This window comes from Furipterus horrens, unplaced genomic scaffold, assembly GCF_987537825.1.
Source record: "Furipterus horrens unplaced genomic scaffold, mFurHor1.1.pri manual_scaffold_2, whole genome shotgun sequence".
NCBI classification, from domain to species: Eukaryota; Metazoa; Chordata; class Mammalia; order Chiroptera; family Furipteridae; genus Furipterus; species Furipterus horrens.
Genome location: NW_028327172.1, coordinates 4,557,623 through 4,581,711, shown reverse-complemented (window position 1 = coordinate 4,581,711; position 24,089 = coordinate 4,557,623). Strand labels below are relative to the sequence as shown.

General features: G+C 54.6%; 2 protein-coding genes across 3 annotated transcripts; one reads left to right on the top strand and one right to left on the bottom strand.

The window, feature by feature from the left end:
• The first annotated feature begins 242 nt into the window (after positions 1–242).
• Positions 243–14,004, top strand: ACTN3 (actinin alpha 3). 2 transcript variants are annotated; one of them, XM_090258038.1, is made up of 21 exons: positions 243–428; positions 4,685–4,799; positions 4,974–5,093; positions 5,665–5,751; positions 5,836–5,923; positions 6,408–6,486; positions 6,573–6,654; positions 7,385–7,470; positions 8,008–8,100; positions 8,542–8,772; positions 8,897–9,044; positions 10,058–10,208; positions 10,757–10,865; positions 10,966–11,106; positions 11,365–11,547; positions 11,901–12,035; positions 12,112–12,291; positions 12,704–12,850; positions 12,939–13,004; positions 13,473–13,631; positions 13,710–14,004. In XM_090258038.1, exons 1-21 carry the CDS (start codon positions 288–290, stop codon positions 13,866–13,868), a joined length of 2,700 nt encoding a protein of 899 aa, XP_090114164.1. In that variant the 5' UTR covers positions 243–287; the 3' UTR covers positions 13,869–14,004. The 2 variants fall into 2 exon arrangements, with proteins under 2 accessions (XP_090114164.1, XP_090114155.1); XM_090258029.1 differs by having other exon boundaries at positions 13,473–14,004.
• A 131-nt stretch (positions 14,005–14,135) lies between these two features.
• On the bottom strand, positions 14,136–18,990 carry CTSF (cathepsin F). Its single transcript, XM_090258014.1, has 14 exons — positions 18,728–18,990; positions 18,444–18,536; positions 18,111–18,195; positions 17,960–18,021; positions 17,758–17,833; positions 17,076–17,189; positions 16,810–16,955; positions 16,625–16,721; positions 16,465–16,545; positions 15,577–15,696; positions 15,431–15,495; positions 15,242–15,332; positions 14,777–14,835; positions 14,136–14,700 (listed from the first exon to the last, which is right to left on the bottom strand). The coding sequence occupies exons 1-14, from the start codon at positions 18,935–18,937 to the stop codon at positions 14,626–14,628; spliced, it is 1,374 nt and encodes a 457-aa protein (XP_090114140.1). The 5' UTR covers positions 18,938–18,990; the 3' UTR covers positions 14,136–14,625.
• Positions 18,991–24,089: the final 5,099 nt, after the last annotated feature.

The following is a 24,089-nucleotide window of genomic DNA, read 5'->3' as shown; positions in this document are numbered from 1 at the left end:
GCCTGTGGCTCTCCCAAGGTCAAACAGCGCCCAAGTGGGACACAGAGCCGGAACACGAACCCCAAATCTCCGTCACGGAATCCACGCCAGAGACCCCAGGCCGTACAGCCCCCTGGCCCCAGGGCAACTTCTGCAGGTCCCGGCCCGAGCGCCCTCACCCCCATCAGGCCCCTCCCTCCTCTCCCATATTTAGCGCGAATCCGATCCGGGGCTGGGCCCGGCACTACTTAACGCGGCCCCTGTGTCTGGAGAGCGCCGAGCAAAGCGAAGCCAGGAACCCAAGCAAGATGATGATGGTTATGCAGCCCGAGGGTCTGGGGGCCGGGGAGGGGCCTTTCGCGAGCGGCAGCGGCGAGTACATGGAACAGGAGGAGGACTGGGACCGCGACCTGCTACTGGACCCGGCTTGGGAGAAGCAGCAGCGGAAAGTGAGTACTAGCCCATTTCCTGATGGTGAAACTGAGGCCTGAAAAACCGATCGATTTGTGGCTGTCATCTCGGCGGGTCAAGGCAGAGCCTGCAGAGTGCCACTCCTTGGCCCAGTCTCGGCCCATCCTCTGCTGTTCCCAGGGCTGCAAGACAGGACTGGGAGCCCTTGTGAGGGGTTCAGGACGACAAGGACAGTTTCTAGGTTGCCCCTCCCCCCCCCGCCCCCAGGATTCATTCCCCTGGGTTCACTGCCCCACTTCTGCTGGTGAAACAGATTGAGCTTAGCCCAGGAGACCCAAGTTTGGGGGCTTCTGGAAGAATAATCTTCTTCCCACATTCCACCTTCACCTCTCTAGTTAAATATTCCCAGGCCTCACCCTGAGGGCTTGCAGCCAGACAACTGGTAAAGAGACTTGGGAATGTCAGGGAGGGGACCATCATCCCTACCCCTTCCCACCTGCTCCTCTGTATTCTCTCCAGCATGGCATCCATAGTTACTCTATCCCAATTGTCAAATGAGGAAACTGAAGCCTAGAAAGGGGCAGAAATAGGACCCAAATCATATACTGTCAGAAAACAGGACCCCCCCCCCCCAACCTGAGGGTCTTTGCGCCTTGCTTGCCCCATCCCCACTCTTTCCCAAGATACCCACTCCCTGCCCCAGGGACTCTGAGTCTGCTGAAAAGGCCACAGGGGTGGGGAGGAGGGAGCCCTGTGTCCCCTTACATAGTAACTTGACTCTCTGGCCAGATGGACACTTTGTGCTGAGGCAGCAGCTTGGGGGAGCTAGAGAGGGGCACATGGGCAGCTGCTGCCTGGGCGCAGCCTTGTAGGGTACTCAGGCCCCCTCCTGCTGAGCTATTTTCACTCCCAGACTTTCCCAAGTGGAGGGGGCAGGACACCTGGGTTCCCAAAAGAGAAATGATCCTGGCTGGAGTGAGAAACTTTGGGGAGTGGCAGGCCAGGAGTAGGGAGGACACCATGAGGTCATTGGACCCTGCTCAGCATTTGCCAATAGTGTATAATTCCAGGGTTGGGCAGGGAACAGGGCTGTTCAGTGGAATTTGCAGATCTGAGAATCCCAGGATTTAGAATCAGAGCACTTCTGCTGGGTTAGGTGACAGGAGATGACCCCAGGGCCCAGGAGGCTCAGCTGACTCGGCTGGGATACCACAGGTGACAAGCCTCCCCCCAGGCTCCCCGTGCACCTGTCTCCAAGTAGGGCTGTGGTCCTCTGGTCTAACCATCTCCTGGTGATGTCATCCCTGCCCCTGCCACCTGCTTTGCAACAACTCTTATCCTCACCCCCATCTACCCAGGCCTCTCCCCGGTCCAGGTTCATGTGCCCCTCTTAAGACACATACCTGTCTGTAACTTGCCTTTGTCACTCAACAAAATAACAGAAATATCCTTTCAACCCAACTTACGGCCACCCATCTCACCGATTCATTCAATGGCTGAGGAGCATAGATATCCTGTAAATTCATCAGCATCTCCAGGATGCTGGGCATTCTGGTTCTTTCTTTCTCATCCAACATTGTTTATTACAATGTAATGAACATCTCTGTGCTCAGCTTCAGGCCTGCCTCACCCCTGCCTCACCCCTCTGCATCGTGAAACACCTCCTACCTGATTCAACCGCATTCAGAAATATTTGTTCAATATTTCTTTTTTTAAAAAACATTTTTAAGATTTATTTTTACAGAGGGAGGAAGGGAGGGAGAAGGAGGAGAGAAACACTTATCAGTTGGTTGCTTCTCGCCTGTGGACCAGGCCTGCAACCCAGGCACGTGCCCTGACAGGGAATCGAACTGGCAGCCTTCCGATTCACAGGCCAGCATCCAATCCACTGAACCACACCAGCCAGGGCCATTCAATATTTCTTAAGGAGGTCCTCCGATGTGTCAGGCACTGTTTTAGGTGCCAGGAATTCAGCAAGGGACAAGCTCAGGGAGCTTATATTCCATCAAGGACAAATGTTTCTACTGCATCCACCCTGTCCTGCCCCGTTCCCCTCACTGACACACTCTGTCTGTCATCCGGTCCCAGTCGCCACCTCCTCACTTCTCCCTTCTGTTTTGCCAAGCCGTCTGTCTCTACTCTGCAACCAGAATGAGCTTTTTAGAACAGTTCTGCCTACCTCCCTCCTCTGCCTAACAGCTTCCCTGATTCCCTGCTGCTCTCAGGATCAAGTTCAAAATCCCTGGCTTAGCACCCAAGATCGTGCATGACCTGGCTCCTGCTGCCCCTCCGGCCTGCCTCTCACCACTTATACCCCAACACCCCCAGCTTCATGCCAGCAGTGCCCAGATAGCTGTAGCCCCACAAACCTAGCAACTGCCCAGCACTTGCTCATGTGGTTGCCCCCGCCTGGAATGCCCTTGCCTGCCCTCCCCTGCCTAAATAACTCCCACTCTTCCATCACAGCTCTGGTCAAACATTAGCCATCCCCACCTGACTGGGAGAACTCCTCCTCTAGAATCCCTAACACCAGTCCTCCCAGCTCTTCTCAGGCCCACACGACTCTTTGATTGACTGTGAGTTCCTTTAGAGCAGGGACCACATCTCGTTAAGAACCATGTTTGTCAAATGAAAAAATGCCCTTCTGCCCTGGCTGGTGTGACTCAGTTGGTTGGAGCATCGTCCCATAAACCTAAAGGTTCCCTGGTTAGGGGCACATATCTAGGTTTCAGGTTTGCTCCCTGGTCGGGGCATGTACAGGAAGGAACCAATCAATGTTTCTCTCTCACATTGATGTTTCTCTCTCTCTTTCTCTAAAAGCAATGGGAAAAAAAATGTCATTGGGTCAGGATAAGAAACAAAAAGCCACCCTGGCTGGTGTGGCTTAATGGTTCGAGTGCCGGCCTGTGAACCAAGAGTTCGCAGGTTCGATTCCCGGTCAGGGCACATGCCTGGGTTGTGGGCCAGGTCCCCATTTGTGGGCGTGTGAGAGGCAACCAAACGATGTATCTTTCACACATCAATGTTTATCTCCCTCTCTTTCTTCTTTCCTTCTCCTCTCTCTAAAAAACCAATAAATAAAATCTTAAAAATTTGCCATGGAAGCCCCACGCAGACCTGCCTTTCCCTCTGCCCTGTCCAGTCCCAGGGCATCCCAGACTCTAGGATTAGAAGGAAATACAGAGAACCAACTGCCATTCCTGTGCTTAGGGCTCCATCAAGTAGTACTCAGCACTCACACACCTCCGGCGACAGGAATGACAGCCCCTCAAGAATGGAAAGCATCACCTTCCATGTCCGGCTTCTAGAGCATCTGAAAAGCTGGTCTGAGGAAGGGAAATTGACTGAGGGAAAGAATTCCAAATACCTTCTAGGACCACATTTCCGGAGTATCTGCTTTGTGGTGGGGGGATGCTCTAAATTCTAGAATTCTAGAATCCTGCCAGGTTGGGGAAGAGGGACCTGAGCCATCCTGGAATCTGAGCCCTTCACGGCACAAACGGGGAGACTGAGCTAAGAGAAGGCAAAGGGCTGACCCCAGGTCACAGAGAGTAGCTCAGCTGGGATTGGCGCCCCAAACTGGATTTGACCGAGGACTTTATAGCTGAATCCAGGGCCTGAAAGCTTGGTAGTTCGGTTGAAATTTGTGGACCGAGCTCCAGGTCACCCCATCCCTAGCAGACGCAGAGCCAGACACCAGCCTTCCCATCCCAGATGGAGCCTGAGGCTGCGGTGGCACAGGGGGACAATCACCTCCAGAAACTAGGTCAGGCTGGGCGTGAACGCGCAGCTGACCTCCATGACCTCAAAGCTCTTAAGTACTCAGAGTCTACCTGGAGGCCAATTCACTACAGCCCTGAGAGGCCGGTGGAGCTGATATAAAAATACACAGGTGCACAGCCCCTTGGGCAAAACCCTCGGATTTGCTTCGATCCAGAATTTGTCAGATTTTAGAAAGGCAGTATCACCCTGCATTGGCCCTTGCACCCAGAGGGCCCCACTGCTTTATGATTTTCTAAATCCCCCTCCAGAACTTGAGACTGGTCACAGCTGGGGTGCTGATGGCGAGGTAACCCAAGTCCACACTGAGATCTGCATGAGCCCCATACCCCATTTTCTCCTCTTCCAGAAGAACTAACGCTCAGGGAGGGCAAGGGGCTGACCCAGAAACACAGCAAGTCAGTGGCTGAGCCAGGACTTGAATCCAGGGTCTTGGGCTAGGAGACCTGCCCTGACCGAGGAGCCTGAGCACTGTCCTCAGCACTAGGGTCTGAGCAATGTTCTCTGCCCCCAGACTTTCACTGCCTGGTGCAACTCACACCTGCGCAAAGCCGGCACCCAGATCGAGAACATCGAGGAGGATTTCCGCAATGGCCTCAAACTCATGCTGCTCCTGGAGGTCATTTCAGGTGAGGGATGCAAATTCGTGTTCAGGGACCCCAGGACCTAGGGGAATCCAGAGAGCTGGGGGAATGTGGCAGCAGAGGCTGCAGGGGACTTGGTGGTGGAGGGAGACGTTTGAGGACAGTGTCTCCATCTTCCTCTTGTGACTTTTAACCCTTACCCTCTCCTTTTATACCCAGGGGAGAGGCTGCCCAGGCCAGACAAAGGCAAGATGCGCTTCCACAAAATCGCCAATGTCAACAAGGCCCTGGACTTCATTGCAAGCAAGGGGGTTAAGTTGGTGTCCATCGGGGCCGAAGGTGAGGAGGTGGCAGGAGGGGGCCTAGGCTGGGGTTGGGGGTGTTCCCGACATCAAAAACTCACCTCCATGAGCTTCAGTTTCCTCCTCGACAATGGGGATAACCATCCATGCCCATGGGAGGGACTATAAGAAACAAATATATCTAAAATGCTAGTATAGAATCTGGCACCTAGCCAGGGTTAGAATAATTCTTAAGTAGCCCTGACTGGTGTGGCTCGGTTGGGCATCATACTGCAATGCGAAAGGTCTCCGGTTCAATTCCTAGTCAGGACACATGCCTGGGCTATGAGTTCTGTCCCCGGTCAGGGTGCATACAAAAGGCAACCAACTGATGTCTTTCGCATCGATGTTTCTCTCCCTCTCTTTCTCCCTCCTTTCCCCATCTCTAAAAATAAATAAATAAAATCTTTACTTAAAAAATCACTTTTAAGTAAAACAATTGAGTACCTACTAGGTGCCAGCCCTGGGATGAGGCACCAGGGCCAGAGGGCGGAGAGGGAGGACGTAGCTGAGGCTGGTAGCACAGGCCTTGAACGCCACGTGGGATCTGCCCTGCCCCCGCCCTGTAGAGATCGTGGATGGGAACCTGAAGATGACCCTGGGCATGATCTGGACCATCATCTTGCGCTTCGCCATCCAGGACATCTCTGTGGAGGGTGAGTGGGGGCTGGAGGGAAGCAAGTAAAGTGAGAGAGCTGGCCCAAGCCCCTCCCAGCTAACATACCCCCATCCTCACCTAGAAACCTCGGCCAAGGAGGGCTTGCTCCTGTGGTGCCAACGGAAGACAGCTCCATACCGCAATGTCAACGTGCAAAACTTCCATACCAGGTCCGTCAGCCAGTCAGCATGATCACATGGGCCTCTGCCAGGCCCTGGGGCACAGAGTTGGCCCCTGTCACAGCCACAGGGGAGGAGAGGTCACAGCCAAATTCCTGGAACAGAGTCTGAAAATAGGAGGACTCACTCAATGCAGAGTTCGCTCCAGGAGGGTGAGGGAGACTTTCTGGAGGAGTGGACATTGGAGACATCCCTGGGGGTGGGGGCAGTCCAGGCAGAGGGAACTTGTGGATGAAGATCTGGAGGCCAAAAACACCTAGAAATCAGCAGGGCCTAAGCCTAGGGTATGTGAAGGAATCATGATGAGCTTGGAGGAGACAGTTCAAGTCTGGTAATAAAGGGCCTCAAATGCCAAGCTTAGGAGTTTAGACTTGACTCCATTTTACAGATGAGACTACCCAGATGGGGTGCTTCTGGGGCATGCGTAGGCCTCAGCTTGCACCTGGGCCTGACCCACCCCTTTCTTTCTATGCAGCTGGAAGGATGGCCTGGCCCTCTGTGCACTTATCCACCGACACCGCCCCGACCTCATCGACTACGCCAAGCTGCGCAAGGTGGGCCTCGGACGCCCCCATCCCCAACTCCCCAAAATCTCCGCCCTCAGCTGGCCTTTCACCTCTCCCCCTTCCTACCTATCTAGGATGACCCCATCGGCAACCTGAACACTGCCTTCGAGGTGGCCGAGAAATACCTGGACATCCCTAAGATGTTGGATGCAGAAGGTGAGAGTGAGCTTAGCCTGGGGTAGAACGCTCTCAGCTCACGGTCTGACCACGGCAGCTTTGCCTCTCTGTTCCCTCCTCCAAGAGGGTCCTGCCCTTCCCCTTGCTCCTGGGCTGAATTTGGGCCACTGGCCGCCTTCTCCAGGAGTCCTCTAGCCCATCTTCGGGCCCCTCTCCGCACAGCAGGACCAGCCTTCCCTTGCTCCACCCTCTGCCTCAGATCCCAGTTACCTGGGTCACTTGGGGGCATGTTGGTCCCTCAAGACTGGGAGCTCCTCTGCGGAGGTCCTGCCTCTGGTCCCTGTGCTCAAGCAAGGCTTTACTCAACTGAAACAGCAAACACTTTCTGAGCACATGCTATGCCTGGTACCCTGGATGTGTGGGCATTGATGGATGAGAACTTAGGGGAAAGACAGACAGACAGAGTTATGGGATGATTAGAGATACCAGGCAGTGTGGACTGGTGCCTCCTGAGGGCCACAGTGTCTGCTCGCCTACCCACTTCCTCCTGGTTTCCTCACCCTACACAGAGGGAGGCTGCTGGGCTCTGGGGTGATCATGGAGGGAGTCAGGGAAGAGGAAGATGGTTTGGGGTAGCTGGCGGTTGGCAGCCATGACTTGATGTCGCTGGCACCTCCCATTCCAAGAGGGGTCTCTACCTGGGTGGGGACATGAACCCATTTCCCCGCTCTTGGCTTTGGCCAATAAACACCTCACTGCCCTCCCCCAGACATCGTGAACACCCCAAAGCCTGACGAGAAGGCCATCATGACCTATGTTTCCTGCTTCTACCACGCCTTTGCCGGTGCTGAGCAGGTGAGGGGTGGGGACCCGGGGCTCAACCTTGGTAGCATCCCGACATTTGGGGGTGCGAAGCTCATGGTGGGCATGCCATCATTCCAGTACATACGTGGGTCTTAGGGAGCTCAGGATTAGAGGCCTCTGGCCTGGGAGCACCCTTCCCATCCCGAGAGACATGCTCCCCTCACTCTCGCCATTGTGGCTCAGTGTGTGGCAGTGTGGTCCCATAGACCAAAATGTCGTGGGTTTGATTTTCGGTGAAGGCCAATGCCTGGGTTGCAGGTTTGGTCCCCAGTCAGGGCGCATCTAAGAGGTAACGGATCGGTGTTTCTCACTCACATCAATGTTTCTCTCCTCTCTTCCTCCCTTCCCCTCTCTCAAATCTATGGGCATGTCCTCAGGTGAGGATTTAAAAAAAAGAAAGATGTGCTCCCCTCAACCTTTTTCCTATTTGCTGGGACCTAGGGTTCAGGGTTCATAGGCCTTACAGAGGAATGCTGGGTCGGGGGTGTCTATGGCAGCTTGTTCTATGGCAGCCCCAACCCCCAACAGGCGGAGACCGCTGCCAACAGGATCTGCAAGGTGCTGGCCGTGAACCAGGAGAATGAGAGGCTGATGCAGGAGTATGAGAAGCTGGCCAGTGAGGTGAGCCCGAGGGGGCCTTCCCTCCCCAGCCTGCGATCTCCCAGCCCGGCTGACTCAGGTCTGTGCCAGCAGAGTCTCCCTGTCCTCAGAGCAGCCTTGGTATCCCCTAGCCTCCTCGTGACATCTTCACCCACCTTCTGCCCCCTTCTGCCTTCCCAAGCTCCTGGTGATTCATTCATCATCCATTCATTTCCTCTTTCATGTATCCACTCAGTCATATTTAGGCAGTCTCATGGCCTGTGCCAACTTATACTGGTCCCTGGCCTCAAAAATTAACCATCCTACTCCTTCCCTGACTAGTGGGTACCCCTGTTCTGCCCTTCAGACCCCCTGCTCTGCTTGAGGTCGAACCTTTTGGCCACGGCCTGGGTGTGGGTGCAGAGGCGTGGGTGAAGTGAGCAGGCTCAGAGCTCTCTGCTCGGCCTGACCCGGCCCACGCAGCTGCTGGAATGGATTCGCCGCACTGTGCCGTGGCTGGAGAACCGTGTGAGCGAACACAACATGAGTGCCATGCAGCGCAAGCTGGAGGACTTCCGGGACTACCGGCGCCTGCACAAGCCCCCCCGCGTGCAGGAGAAGTGCCAGCTGGAGATCAACTTCAACACGCTGCAGACCAAGCTACGGCTGAGCCACCGGCCCGCCTTCATGCCCTCCGAGGGCAAGCTGGTCTCGGTGAGCTGGGCCAGGGATGGGGTGACCCCAGCTAGGCCTGCATCCTCTGGGCGACCTTGGGCTCTGTGTCCCCTTCTGTACAATGGGTGAGCTCTGATGGAGGGCACCTCTGCCTGCCCCACAGGACATCGCCAACGCATGGCGGGGGCTGGAGCAAGTGGAGAAGGGCTATGAGGACTGGCTGCTCTCGGAGATCCGGCGCCTACAGCGGCTCCAGCACCTGGCGGAGAAGTTCCAACAGAAGGCCTCCCTGCACGAAGGCTGGACGCGGGGTAGGTACACCTCATGGGGCTGGATTCTAGCCTGGGGTGGAAACTGGTAGAGAGCGGTACTCCTGGCAAAATGTGCTGGTCAGGGGTAGGTGATCTGCCAGGAAGTTGTGGAGACCTTTTTCCTGCTTCCTACCCTGACTTGCTGTGTAACCAAGTCACTGCCCCTCTTTGGGCCACAGTTTGTGTGTAAACTCAGTCCCCTCACTTCCTCCTGGTTCTAGCCTTCTGTAGGTCTGCCCTAATATATTTATCATTTAGCATTTTATTTGTATACTCAGCATGTGTCCAAAGAAGAGTCCCCAACCTTAACCTCACTTACATTATAGTCAAAGTATATTGATGCCAAAATATTTCATGAGTCAAATATATTACTCTGTATGAACACATTCATTTTGTATTCTGTCAAATGAATGACTCCTGCCTAAAATTAATGAACAAGAACTAACAATGGATTATGGACATAATAAATAAAGATGGTTTGATATAATAAGAATTCCTTAAATATAAGGCTACTTATGTACCCTGAGATCTCCAAACCTCTAAACCTCAGTTATCTTTCCTACAAAATGCAGAGGCACTCAAGAAATGGTGGCTGCTTCAGTTATATGGTTTTTTTATTTGCATAATTATGATAATTGTCATTCTCAAAGCACTTTTAGGTTCATTATTCATTCCACCAAGTGTCAGGTACCTTGCCAGGCGCTGGGGAAACTGGTGAGCAGAGAAAATTGTGTCAGGGGCTCATCAGGCTCAGCGTCGTGGGGAGGCAGTTCTGGATCAAAGAGTTCCAAAACAGGACCAAGGGCCACTGCACCATGCAGGGTCAGGGGACGCAGACGACATTTACGGGCCGTGTCCTGTAACAGGAATTTCATTTAACTATCAGGCCAGCACCTCAAAGCAAGCCGCTAGGTTAGGTCACCTGGGCAAGTATGACCTGCGTTTGTTTCACACATGAAGGATCTCCCCGGTCACACAGCCCTACTCGAGCCCCTGCTTCTCTGTCTGATCAGGGAAGGAGGAGGTGCTGAACCTGCGCGACTATGAGTCGGCGTCGCTACAGGAGCTGCGGGCATTATTGCGGCGCCACGAGGCCTTTGAGAGCGACTTGGCCGCGCACCAGGACCGCGTGGAGCACATCGCCGCGCTGGCCCAGGAGCTCAAGTAGGCGTGGCCCGAGGCCGGCCCGCCCCCGGTGACAACGCCCCTCCCTGCCTGGCCCCGCCCCTCAGCTCCGAGCCCCGCCCCGCCCCTCGGAGGTTTTGATGCGTTCGGCAGTCCAGTCATGCTATTTCATCTTTCCCCGTGATCACTTGCTCCGTTCCTGCTCCCTTCTCCCCGGCCGCCTCTCCGGAGCCCGCTCCGCTGCGCCCACTCTTGCTCACCGGCACTCGCCGGCCCCACCCCCGCGGCCTGTCCGCTCCCTTCGGCTCAGGGGCCGGGTCTGCTGCCGCCTCGCCACCTCCTCCAGTAAACTCGCCCCTTCTCGCATAACTCCGACCCCGAAACTCCAGGCTACGCCCCTCCATTCAAGCTCCTTGAGGGACTCCTACTCCGCCAGGACCGCGCTGGGAACTGCCCCTTCAGGAAAGCCCCGCTTGACCCCCACCTGCCATGGGCTGCCTTACACCTTCACCACCACCCGGGGTGTGGGTCGGGAGGAAATCTGGCTGTGGTCTGGCCCCAGAGTCACCCCCTCTTCTCGCCCCCAGTGAGCTGGACTACCACGAGGCCGCCTCCGTGAACAGCCGCTGCCAGGCCATCTGCGACCAGTGGGACAACCTGGGCACGCTGACCCAGAAGAGGCGGGACGCCCTGGAGGTGAGGTCGGAGCCAGGGAGCGGGGGGCTGCACACCGGAGACAGGTGAAGGGGCCTGTTGGGCAGACTGCTGACCTGCCCGCCATCCCTGCGGCCCTTAGAGGATGGAGAAGCTCCTGGAGACCATCGACCAGCTGCAGCTGGAGTTTGCACGGCGGGCAGCACCCTTCAACAACTGGCTGGACGGTGCTGTGGAGGACCTGCAGGACGTGTGGCTGGTGCACTCGGTGGAGGAGACGCAGGTGGGTGTGGGCACTCGGGGGCACTGGGGCTGCATGAGATGACAGGCAAGCTGGCCTGAAATCCTGTCAGCCAGTCCTTGGGGAATGGGGACGAAAGGAAAGCCCATTTCCTAGTGCTGAGCTAGGAGACAGGAGGCCTGGACTCTTGAGCCAACCCTGCCCTGGACCCACTGAGTGGCCTGGAGCATGTTGCTGTCCTTTCTGTCACCTGCAGGAAGTAGGGGGTGCTGGCTGACCCTTTCTGCCTGTTGCCCCCAGAGCCTGCTGACAGCACATGAGCAGTTCAAGGCAACGTTGCCTGAGGCTGACCGAGAGCGCGGCGCCATCCTGGGCATCCAGGGTGAGATCCAGAAGATCTGCCAAACGTATGGGCTGCGGCCCAGCTCCACCAACCCCTACATCACCCTCAGCGCGCAGGACATCAACACCAAGTGGGACACGGTCAGTGTGGCCTGTGGCCACTCCCTGCCTCCCACCCGCTCCTGAGCACTCTAACCACCCTGAAACCTCTAGGTGTCCCAAGATAAGGATCCAGGGTCTGCCACAGACTCCCTGTGACATTGGCCAACCTTGCCTGTCGGCGTCATCTGTAGAGAGGCCATACCAGTGGCATTTTCCTGTCAGGCCTGATGTGGAGTACAACGAAACCTGATGTGTGGGCATCCTTTATAAAACAACCTGTTAAATGAAGATGTAGAGTGATGTGCCCAACAACCAGCCCAAAGGGCCTTAACACCTTGGCCCAGAGCAGCAGGGGCTGTTCAAGGGACTGCCACAACCACCCTCCTTCCCAGGTCCGAAAGCTGGTGCCCAGCCGCGACCAGATGCTGCAGGAGGAGCTGGCACGACAGCAGGTGAACGAGAGGATCCGGCGACAGTTTGCAGCCCAGGCCAATGCCATTGGGCCCTGGATTCAGGGGAAGATGGAGGTAAGGCTTGGATGGTGGGGCAGGGGCTGGGCGGCCGAGAACTTGGGGTCCTCAACCCGCCTGGGTCTCCCTGCAGGAGGTGGGGCGCCTGGCAGCCGGGATGGCTGGCTCTCTGGAGGAGCAGATGGCTGGACTGCGGCAGCAGGAGCAGAACATCATCAACTACAAGAATAACATTGACCGGCTAGAGGGTGACCACCAGCTGCTGCAGGAGAGCCTGGTGTTTGACAATCAGCACACCGTCTATGGCATGGAGGTGGGATCAGACCCGCCAAGAAGAGGGGAGGCAGCACTGGCTGGGGAAGCCTGGGGCAGCCACGGCTGGACACAGCACATCTGTCCCAGGAGGGCCCCCAGTTCAGCTTGGCCAAGTCCCCCAATATACCCCTGGGGATGCTGAGACCCAGTAAGTGAAAACTGACCTGTCCAGAGTCATATAGCAGTCTAAAGCCAGACCAGGTTGGCCATGGCTGGTTGATCAATACTTGAAAGATAATAAATCATCAAACTTGAAAGCAGGAAGAGCCACTGCAGGTCACTCCATAGAACCTCCAGATGGGTGCAGAGGCCTGGGGAGGGGAGGACTTGTCCAGTGTCTCACAGTGGGTTGGGGGTGGAGCTAGAGCTCATGGCTGCCCACTGACTTGGCCTGCCTCCTGCTCTCCTAGCACATCCGCGTGGGCTGGGAGCAGCTGCTCACCTCTATCGCCCGCACCATCAACGAGGTGGAGAACCAGGTACTGACCCGAGATGCCAAGGGCCTGAGCCAGGAGCAGCTCAACGAGTTCCGGGCATCCTTCAACCACTTTGACCGGGTCAGCAGGGGCCCAGTCTTGTGGGGTGGGACACTTGGGGGCTGGTGGGGTTTGAGGACCAAGCCTGACACCCATTCACCCACTGCAGAAGCGGAATGGGATGATGGAGCCTGATGACTTCCGAGCTTGCCTCATCTCCATGGGCTATGACCTGGTGAGTGCCTCCCACCCGTCCCAGGGGTCCCACCAGTGCCCTGTCCTACAGGGATCACCTACTGTTTGTCTCCCACCTTAGCATCCACAATCTCCTCAGCACACCCACGGGGGCTGGGCAGAATTATCCCATTTTGGACAAGGGTTATCGATGTCTCAGAGAAGTAGATTAACTTATTCCAAGACAGAGCCGGAAATTTAGACCTAATTCAGTGTGACCCTAAAACCTGAGCTTACATTTTTACTCAGAGAAACAGCACTATAGAGAGCCCCAGAAAAAAGATCGGGACTGACGGGCGACAAGGGGCATCGCCACAGGCAGGACGCAGATTTCAGCCTAATAGAGAGGCCTTCCTAAAGTCAGAGTTGACAAAGGCTTCCTGTCACTGGGGTTGTCAAGCCGAGGCTGAACAGTTCCCAGGAGGCCTTAGCAACCATGGGCATGATGCCCGGTCTCTAACCCCTGCAGGGGGAAGTGGAGTTTGCTCGCATCATGACCATGGTGGACCCCAACGCAGCTGGGGTCGTGACCTTCCAGGCCTTCATTGACTTCATGACCAGAGAGACAGCTGAGACTGATACCGCTGAGCAAGTTGTGGCCTCCTTCAAAATCCTGGCTGGAGACAAGGTGAGTCCCTGGCATGGAGGGGCTGGTGGGCTGGGACAGGGAATAGGACCTGTGGGCCTCATACCTCTTCTCCCCCAGAACTACATCACTCCTGAGGAGCTGCGGCGGGAGCTCCCAGCTGAGCAGGCTGAGTACTGCATCCGCCGAATGACGCCCTACAAGGGGTCTGGGGCTCCAGCTGGAGCCCTGGACTACACTGCCTTCTCCAGTGCCCTCTACGGGGAGAGCGACCTCTGACCTTGACCCTTGAGGTTCTTCATGCAAGTCAGAGAGGATGCTCCCTCTGATTCCATCCATCCCTCAGAGCACAGACCCCCAATTATGACCAACCAACTGTTCCTGAATAAAGATCCATTGTGGGTCTTGCTCCATCTCCTCTGGGTTCCTGAAGCAGAAGCTGGGCCCTCAGGTTCTTGGGCAGGACCAGCTGCCTGACCTTAGCGCTGCGGAAGTTCCCACCAGCCCTACTTTCCCTCAGGGACCGAGCATCCATCCACACCACACTGGAGTTGAGGACACCTCTTTATTGCTGTCAGAAGAGGGTGGTTACAACAGTTTGTCTATCCGTGGAAGGGAACACTGTCCCTAGGTCTAGGGGGACCAGAATTTATAGAATCAGACAGCAGAAAGCTTGGGCAGGAAACCAGAGCCTGCTGAGGACAAGCTGGATTTAAGACCAGAATATCTGCTTCCCACCTGTTCCTTTCCCAAGCCCAGGGTTCCTGTCCCAGCTTCAGCTGCCAAGACATCATCCTTCACCCCAAGACCCTCCCAGCTACCACAACTCCACAGAGGTGCAGCTGTGGAACCTCAGAGTGGGAGTGGGGTGGAGGGGGGTAGGGGCTGTACCCCTAGCCCAGTACCCTTTGCTCACCCTGAGGTACCCCGCGCCCATCCCTCAGCCAGCTGTGCCTCCTGGAGAGGGGCCTGGACATGCAGGTCAGGCTGGGCGAGGGGCTGCTCTGGTCAGCACCAGGTCCTGAGCTGGTGCTCCTCAGTCCACCACCGCTGAACTGGCCATGATGTTCACACCACAGGCCCTGGACCCCCGATGCAAGTAGTAGTAGCCCTGGGAGAGAGGGGAGGGGGGTTGGGAGGGCACTAGGGCAGGGTGGAGGGCCAGGGGCGAAGCCAGCAAGACTTACCTCCTCACCCCAGTCAGTGCCCCAGCTGTTCTTGATGGCCCAGAAGGGAACATCAGAGCCTGGGAAGCAGTGGGGAGTGCAGGGAGTCAGGGCCCCAAGCACTCTGCACTCTTCAAATATCTGCTGTGGGCCTACTGTGTGACAGGTACTAGGAAGAGAGCAGAAAAAAAGACAGGCCCACCCACCACCCTCCTGGAGACCTGGTGGGGCTCTGGGGTTTGCGAAGGGCACCTACCCACACCCTCTGGCAGGTTATCCACCCATACGGTTCAACCTCCTACCACCTCAGCTTTCCTATCCACAGACAGATGGATGATCCCACCTGGCCCAGAGTGGGAGCCAGGGTTAAGGACAGGGTTCCCAGGCTTTTCCCAGATTTCCCCCCTAGAGGTCCTGAGATGCTGTGGTTCGACCTCTGCCTGTGGCCTGGCGTGGATGGGCAGGGAGGAAGTCAGCCAAACTCACGGTTGCCATAGCCCACGAGCAGCACAGCATGGTCAATGAACCACGGGCTGCAGAGAAGCCTCAGCGGGCGGGAGATCCCACGGCGGTAGAACTGGGGAGGGAGAATGAGCAGTAGGGGGCCAACTCCAAGGAGAAGTTGGGGTGCAGTCAGCAAGAAACGGAGCAGAAACAGCGGGGCTGGGGCCTTACCTGCATGCCAAAGGCATTGATGGCGATGGAGATGGGGCCCTTCTTGGCCAGCCAGGCCGCCAGCTCTGAGACAGGGGAGGGGCAGCGTCAAGGGCACCCAGGCCCCAGGCCCACGTGGCCTGTCCCCACCCCCCTCCCTCACTCACTTTGTTCATCCTTGCTTAGCTCCACCGAGTCATTGATGTAAACCTTGACCTTCTCTGTAGAGAAGCTGCAGGTCTCCAAGTGGCCATGGTAGCTGTAATCATCCTCTGTCTCCAGCCCTCCTGGGGAGTGGTGGGGGGGTAGATGGGGGAGTAGAGAAAAGGGGGACCCTCTTTACCATGCCCTCATCTTCTAGGCAGAGGCTGCGCTAAGCCCCTTGTCCACGAGGCCTCACGTTCCTCATCCACCCCAGGCCGGAGCCCTTCTTCTCTGAAGAAGAGCCTCAGCCGAGATGGAAGTCAGCTCCCAACTTATGACTCCCTGCTTGTCCCTGCTTTCCTAGGACTCTTGACCTTGGCTTGCTTGTCCTGCTCTGCCAGACCCAGCCCTGACTCTGCCCAGGCACGTGTGGCTCCCAGTCTGGTCCCAACCCCGCCAAGCTCCCAGACCAGTCTCTGTACAGCCAACTCCGTCCGTCAGCCCTTCACCCTTCTACCACTGCAGCCCACTGCTTAACTGAATTGCCAGTCTAAGTCAACACCGCCCCTCAAGGGTGGGTTGTGTTGCTACCTGGGTTAGCAGCATCTAGAAATACAGACCTCCAAGCGGCAAAAATACCAAGACCCTGTTCTGTGCCAGGAACTTGACATGTTTCCTCACTTGATACTCAAGACAATCCTACAAGGTGGGCATGAGTCTTGTTTCAGAGACGAGGCAACGTTGGCCCTGAAAGACCTGACTTGCCCAAGGACTCCAACCAGAAGGGTCAGCACGAAGCCTTAAGCCCAGTTCACGTGACTCCCACGCTCATGTCTCCCCCGCTCACAAAGTGACTTCCTGTGGAGGGACACGTGACTCCCACTGCCCCTGCTGACCCCATGAACACATACCCAGAGTCTTTATGGCTGAGTAGGCGTTGGAGGGCAAGCCACCCATGCAGGCCTTGTCCAGTGTGTCGCAGTCCACGAGCTCTAGGAGACAGAAGGCCAGTTCCAAGGAGCCCTCAGGAGGGACTGGGCTGGAGACAGGGGGATAGAGCGGGATGCTCACCCTGCTCAGAGAGGGAGAGCAGGTCCCCCTGTTTCAGGAACCACTGGCCCTCCACGTTGCCTGTAACTGAGAAGGCCCAGCAGGAGCCACACATGCCCTACAAGAGACAGGCAGAGTCAGGGCTGGGTCCCTTCCCCACTCCAAGGCAATCCTCACGGCCCACCCTCACTTTTGAGGGGTCCAACCTGGTTCTTGACTTCGGTGACAGCCCCCTTGTTCCTCCAGTCCCACTCAGGTGGGGCAGGGTCATCAACAGGCTTGGCTAGGCGCATCTTCTTGCCAGGGTCCTCTTTCAGGAGGGGATTCAGGTAGATGGTGCGGAACTCATCCTCTGGGCAGAGGTGGGCAGGGGAAAGGCATGGGGGAGTTTTCTAAGCCAGCCCTGATTAGGGCCTTGGGAACAGGCCCTATCTCTTCCAGGTGCCATGAGGGCTCTGGTCACCACCCCTACCTGTGAGGTCACTGAACTTGGTGACTCCGTACTGAGCTGTGCCACGGTCCAGGGCCTGGATCTTCTGAGCTCGCACCATATTATTGATAAAGACAGACATGCGCCACTGGGCTTCTGAGGGCCAATGAACAGTAGGGGAGAGGCTCAGATCACAGGCAGATTATAAAAGGAGGGGTGCTCGGGGCTAACAGGCAGAGGTTTCCCTGGGGAGCAGGGTGGCCCTGTAAGCTCAAGGAGGTGGGCAGGTAGGGGTGGGGGACCAGACCTATAAGTGATGAGTGGAAGGTGTGATGAACTTTTGGGGCCAAACTGGGATGATGACTTCCCAAGTGTGAAGGAAAAACTTGAATGGGCTCCAAAGAACACCCCCAGATAGGGAGTCATAGGAAAAAGCCACCATGCCAGGAATGTCTCCAGCAGACAAAATCTGGCCTTTGCCCCATCTCACGCTACCCAGAATGATGGAGAACCATGGCTTCTGACCAGAAAAATTAGATGAGAGAAGGGGCCAGGTCCCTACGGTGGCTGCCTAGTCCTGGGTGTCTGGGCAAGAGCTTGGGGACTGTGTGGTCCTTGAAAGGGTGCACTGCCTCTTCTGTCCTTCCCCTCCCAAGACAAAGGTGCCAAGTTGGGGGAAGGCCTGATCTGATTGGGACAGTTACAGCTCAGGCTGGGTCCTCACCCTCCTCTGTCTCATATGTCCGGTTATAGGTGGTGACAAAGTGCTTGAAGAGTGAAACCATTTCCACAGAAAAGTTCTGGAAAGACAAAAGGGTCTTTACAAGGAGTCCTTCTCAGACCGACCAGGGGGCCCCAGGTCAGGGTGAGGGGAAGAGAAGGGAAATAAGGCAGCCGCCAGCTCCCCGGGGAGAAGGGCTCCTCACCTGGGGCAGGGCAGCCTTGTTCAACAGTGGGAAAAATGAACTGAAAGTCTCGTTTTCGTCACCTGGATAGGGTTGGAACACAGAAATCAAGGCTGAACCCTGAATGAAGTCTGATTCGGGCTATCCCAGCATCCTTGGGCTATCCCAGCACCTGTAGTCTTGGTATCCACAGGGCCACAGTCCTGCCTCAGCAGCGTGTGTTTTCCTAGCACATCCAGGACTTCAAAGGTGCAGAGCTGGAGGGAGAGCAGGAAGCCAGTCTGGGGGCCCTTGGCTAGAGGTGCTGGAGGCTCCTCAGATAAGGATCACCCCGAAGGCAATCACTTCCACAGTGGAGAGGCACCCCCAGCACCTGGGCACCCTCCTTTTTATAACATAGTCTCTGATTCTGGGTAGCTGTTGCCTCTGATCCCTTCCTTTCGGCGTGACCCATCTTCCCAGACTCAGCCTGGGGGCAGGGAATTGAGGAAGCCCCATTACTCACCAGGGTTTTCTTAGGGAGCTGGCACATCATGGGATCGTCGCAGGACGGCTCCTCCAGAGTCGCCTTCAAGGAGTACAGCGACTCCCGGCCCGCCTGGTTGGAGGGGGGAGTGGGATGGTGAGGCGGGCACAGCTACTCCCTTCTCAGCCCGTTCTTCATTGGTCCCGCAGCCCCACCGAGCCCCCTCCCCCTTCCCAATCACCAGAGGTGTCCCACCCTAAGTCTAGGCCAAAGTTCCAATCCCTCGGATTAGGGTCCCGCGCCCCCGCCCCCGCTGTCCTCACTCGGCGGACGCGACCGCTCGCTGTCCCCAGCACGGCCCGCGCCCCGGCAACCCGGCCGCGGTTGTACATTTCCAGAGCGAAGCGAGCCGGCCGTAGCAGCTCGGGGGATGCGAGCTCCCAGGGCTGGGCGCCGGCAGCTCGGCGGGGCGGCGCGGAGGCAGCGCCCGGGAGCAGCCCCAGCAATGACAGCAGGGGCACCCAGGAAGCCATCACGGGGCTACAGCCGGCGGCCTGAACGCACCGACTGCTCTGACCCGAGGCTGGGGCGGAGCAGCTCGTTGGCTGAGGGGCCTGGGTCCCGCCCCCGCTTCTGGGTGTCGCCCTCCAATGGGCGTCCGCCAGGAGCGCCTGCGCGCTCAATTGTTTACGCCAGGCACGTGGGGCGCGCTTGCTTCGCAGGAGTCTAGGCTGCAGCGCCCGGGGATTAGCTGACCTTGTGCAATCAGTGTTTGCGAGCGCGTGGCTCGAACCCCAGCCTGCGAGTAATCCTCTTAGGTCTTTGGAGCTGGTCTGAGAATAAAAATAACTAACGTTTATTGCATGCTTATTATCTGTTAACATGTAATCATCGTAGCAATCCTGTGAAGTCGATGGGATCTCAATTTAATAATTAAGGAAATAGAGGCTTTGAGAGATTAAGTGGTTTACCAAACAATAGATACTTAAGTGATGGAGCTGGTCTTGAACCCAGGGAGCTGGCCTCAGAACCTGGATTCACAGCTTGATTCCTCCTTGAGGCCCCTCTTCTCATCAGCAAAATGACAGGTAATCTGTGGACTGGCAGTTCCTCGGGCTGTTGGGAGGGTGAAACGCAACCAAGCAAGCATTCGGTTCTCAGTACCTAGCAAGAGGAAGTGTTAAATAGGGCAAGGTTCTCAAGGCCGGGGTCATTCTTACTAAATGCTATTCTTGCTACATATTGAAATGTAGCACAGTACTTTGCAGACCAGCTGTAAACAGGATGAACTTGACAGGAAATCAATCCAGAAAGTGTAACCAAAAAATTCTACCAGTAATTGACCAAATAGTGAATGTAAGCAATGGCTAAGCCTCTCTTCCAGGCACACGGAGCTTTGGGTGTGAATCCTGTCTTCTTTACTTGCTGCAAGTAAGTAAAACTATCTTGTGACAACCGACAATCACATCTCCTTGAACAGAGCATCCCTGAGTTGGGTAACAGTGGCATAAAAAGTTACATTAGGCATAGTGCTGTCTACCTGAGCTCACAGTCTAGTGGAGAGGTAGACGAGAAAAAATTTTTTCCTGCATGATGTTTCAAGCTGAGGGAGAGGAAACAGGGAAGAGAGAGTAATGGAACTGCGGGAATCACAGAGAGTTAGTTTGGGCTTGGAGAGTGGGGAAAACAGATTAAAATCATCTAGTCCAAACCTGACTTTTTACAGCAGCAGGGATCTAGAGAGGTGAATTGACTTTCCAGCTACTCAGAAATGAGTGATGGAGCCAGACCAGAGCCAGCTCTGAGCTCCCAGCTGAGGCCTGAGGAATTCCAGCAGATGCTGATCTCTTCTTGCTGGTGCCCTCCCGATTTTAAGGTCTCTGAGGCCCCTCTTGTCTCTCTTACAAGAGACAGCCAGAGAAAGATTCATTCAAAGGTCTTAGAGTTCGCAACCTGGAAACACAGCTAGGTAATACCCAGAGTGTTCCAGAGAAGAAAGAGAAGCTGAGTTCTTATGGTAAAAAGTACATTCTTGAGAAGAAACTGTCTTGCAATACTAGCCTCTGGATTAGTAGAAGATGGGAATCCTCTAGATGACCAGTGGTCTGGATACTGGTTTTTAGATGGTCTGGATAGTGAACATTCTTTCCTTAGTTCTTCAGGCAATAACCAGAGGGTTATCTGGAGGTTTGGTGTATATCCAGGGATTGCCACGGGACTGGAACATTCAAAAGTTTAAATTCCCAGATTACTTAAAGCAAGAACAGGATCGTTTCCTCTTACCTCAACCTTCTTGATTTTAGTAATTTAGCAGCTTGACTACAGTGACTCCATTTTATTTCTTGAGTGCACTCCTATTCCTCACCTAGTTACAGTTTTCTTTTGAAGCTCCTTTTTTCTTCCCACCTCTGAATTGTCCAGAATCCTCAGTAATTTATTTAGTCCAAAAGAGCCAGTGGCGGGGCTGGCTTCTGAGGACGGAGTCTGTGATCTGACTCCTTTTCCTAGCATGCGGGGAATTGGAGTCTGGAGTCCACCGACGTTGTGACTTCTCGCTGTCACTGGGGGGCGCTGTTGAGATTTGGTCCTCCTGTACTTTCCAGTGCCTGAGCCTTAAAAGAAGTGCTCTCTCTGTGCTCTCTTATCCCCCAGGAAGCCACTGGCCTCCAAAGCACAGCCGCTGGGACAGGAAGGCAGGGAAAGGGAAGAGTAAAGCATCACTGGACAAAAATCATCCCTAATCTATGTACATCCCTTACATGCAGCTAAAAATTAAAAAGGGGAGAGCTCTGGCGTCTGAGCTTCATACCACGTACTTGACATCAACTCTTGGATCTCAGACTTATGCGTATTTTTTCATCCCCAGCACACTTCAGGAGCACACTTCAGGACTCCCCCACCTCAGCATATGCCATCACATTACCCCAGAGACCCAAAGTGTCCTTGATTCTTCTCTTTCTTTCATGTCCCACATCTAACCCATCTCCAAGGGCTCTGGATTCTATCTCCTGATATTTCCCAAATTCGTCCTTTTCTCTCTATTTTCCCGGCCACCGCTCAGGGCCAACCCACCATCATTGCTTACCTCACTAGATACACTCTTGCGTCCAATAATCTATTCTCCACACAGCAGCTACAAGGAACTAATTGAATACGAGGAGGGACCCCCCAAAATGGAATTTATTTATAAAAAATTGTATATTTAATCTTAGATGTTTAAACTTCAGTCACCTTCAAAGTACTCTCCATGTGATGCAATATATTGACTTTTTTCCTACTCAAAACAGTTTTTGAACTCCTTGATTTGGATGCCTTTTAGAGCTTCTGCCGTTTTTTTATTTCACCTCTTCCACATCGGCAAAATGTTTCCCTTTGAGGGCTTTTTTTCATCTGGGGAAACAAACAAACAAAAAAGTCACTTGTGGTGAGATTGGGTGAATAAGGAGGGTGGGGCATGGGGATCATGCTGGTTTGGGTCAGAAACTGCTGAACGCTAAGCATGATGTGGGCAGGTGCGCTTGTAAATCGCCCATCACGAAATGAGCAAATGCACTGAAGGAGTCTTCAAGAAAATTCACTGAAGCCTAACACAGCCTCTCACAACAATGCCAGCTGGTGCACTGATACAGATGGGTTCCTAGAGTACTCCCCTAGCAGGGGAAGCCTGTCCTACATGGGGCCTGCCCTCCAGAAGACAATTCCAGTTTTTTATGGGTCCACTGAGAGAGCATGGCAGCTCAAGTTCTCCCTCTGCCTAGTCTTGCTTCCCTCTCTTTCCTGGCGTTGGTCCTGAGAGCCCTCCCTACCAGGCCTCCTGTCTGCCAATCTTGATTTCAGTCCATAGCAATGCTTAACTTAGTGATTTAAGGCAAACTTTGCATTTATTGATTAATAGGTTTTAAAAAACATCAGTAAGTGTAGGTTTGGTAAAATTTTAAACGAATCATCCCTGTACATGTTTTAAGCCGTGGATTGATCATTTCCAGCTAAAAATAGCCTAGGAAATTACAGATTTGTGATATTAGAGCCACTACACAAGACATGTGTATATAGATATGCTGTTCAAAGAGAATTCCTATCTTTAACAGAATTTCTTTGGAGTCTAATAAACAAAAACTTGCATCCAGGTAGATCCCCACTTGGATGCCCTGAGACACCTCAAACTTGAACTTTTCAAGGCTGAACTCACTATCTACCCCACCCCTGTCGCACCCCATTCCCACCAAGGCCTCCTCCCTCCCATTTTATGAGGATTTTTACCAAAGGCCCAAGCCAGACACCCAGGAAGTGTCCCTGACTCTCTGCGCTCATTCCAGTCACCACCAAATGCTACCAAATCTGCCTCCTAAGCACCCCACCCCCGCTCCCACTGTGGCAGCCTCTGCCTGCTTTGCATACCCCCAGCCTGGCAGCCTCCTGTCACCCACGACGCAGCCAAATGTCACGTCTCTGACTAAATAAAGCCTGTTAAAACCCCATTATTTCTCTGACCTAATTCCCAAGCAAGCGCCATGTGGTTTGCTGCACTCCAGCCATGCTGGCCTCCTCAGATCCATCAGGCTCACACCCATAGCAGGGCTTTCGCACTTACGTGATCTCCAGCCTAGGACGTTCTTCTCCCCAATATTCCACAGCTCTTCCCACTCTTTTCATTACTCCCTCTCTGGGTGCCCATTTGCAGCTGCCACTCTCTGAACTTTCTATTGCCCATTCTGTTCCCCCCCTTACCACATGTCACCATCTCACATGCCATTTGTTTTACCTCTGTGGCTGTGGTGTCTCCCCTACTGGAACATAAGGGGTCTTTCAGGGGCTTGGGCTCTGCTCCTGCCCAGGTAGCAAAAGGGCTGCAGCCAGTCATCCCTGCCCATTGAAAGTATTGTCTAAGGGCCTCTGGGTCTGGGGCAGGCACAAAACTAGAGCTTCCACAAAATCCTCAGTAACTTAGAGAATCAGTTTTCATTCGATCGTCCTACAGTCCCATTTCCCCAAAGGGAGGTAACAACGCCTTCTCTTTCTTTGCAAGATCGTCGTGAGGAGTAAATGAAATGGTATCCGTAGAGCACCTGAATGTGATACTTGGCAAACAGTTCATTCTCAACACCACTGAGTTGGCTGGGACGGAACAAGGGGCCTCTGGCTGTACGGAGGCTTGGCACGGAGCCGGGTCCCCACCACAGCCAGCACCCAGGACCACGGAGTTGAAGTCCCCAGACCTGGGTTTAAAGCTTGACCCCACCACTTCAGAGGTAAGTTATGTCCCACTAATTCTTAGCTGAATGAACGTGAAAAGCACTTTGTAGTCAGCAAAGCACAGAGGAACAGTAGTTATCACTATTATTACAGTCACCAACCCCATTACGAGGATCAGCAGGGGGGACTGCACAGCCATCCGTGGGTTTAGGTGTGGGACTTTGGGGAAGCTGGTCCCAGAATTCGTTCGCTATGCAGCACACTGCATCAAGCTCCCTGCCTTACTCCTCCTGAGTGTCTGCCTTTTAAAGGGGCCGATGCTGCTGCACTTTGGTTAGCAAAGTCCAACCAGCTGCCTGTTGCGGAAATAAAGTTTTGTTGGAACACTACTCTGTCCGTTTACTTATGTGTTCTCTATAATAGCTTTCATACAACAAAAGTAAAGATGAGCCTTGTGGCAGAGACTGTATTGCTCACAAAGACCAAAATATT

Coding starts and splice junctions, on each gene's coding strand:
- CTSF (XM_090258014.1), bottom strand. CDS start 18,937: ATGGCTTCCTGGGTGCCCCTGCTGTCATTGCTGGGGCTGCTCCCGGGC. Junction 16,956..17,075: donor CAAGTTCAGTGACCTCACAG/GTAGGGGTGGTG, acceptor ACCTCTGCCCAG/AGGATGAGTTCCGCACCATC. Junction 14,701..14,776: donor GCACTGACTGGGGTGAGGAG/GTAAGTCTTGCT, acceptor CCTCTCTCCCAG/GGCTACTACTACTTGCATCG.
- ACTN3 (XM_090258029.1), top strand. CDS start 288: ATGATGATGGTTATGCAGCCCGAGGGTCTGGGGGCCGGGGAGGGGCCT. Junction 5,924..6,407: donor GTGCAAAACTTCCATACCAG/GTCCGTCAGCCA, acceptor CTTTCTATGCAG/CTGGAAGGATGGCCTGGCCC. Junction 12,292..12,703: donor ACACCGTCTATGGCATGGAG/GTGGGATCAGAC, acceptor CTGCTCTCCTAG/CACATCCGCGTGGGCTGGGA.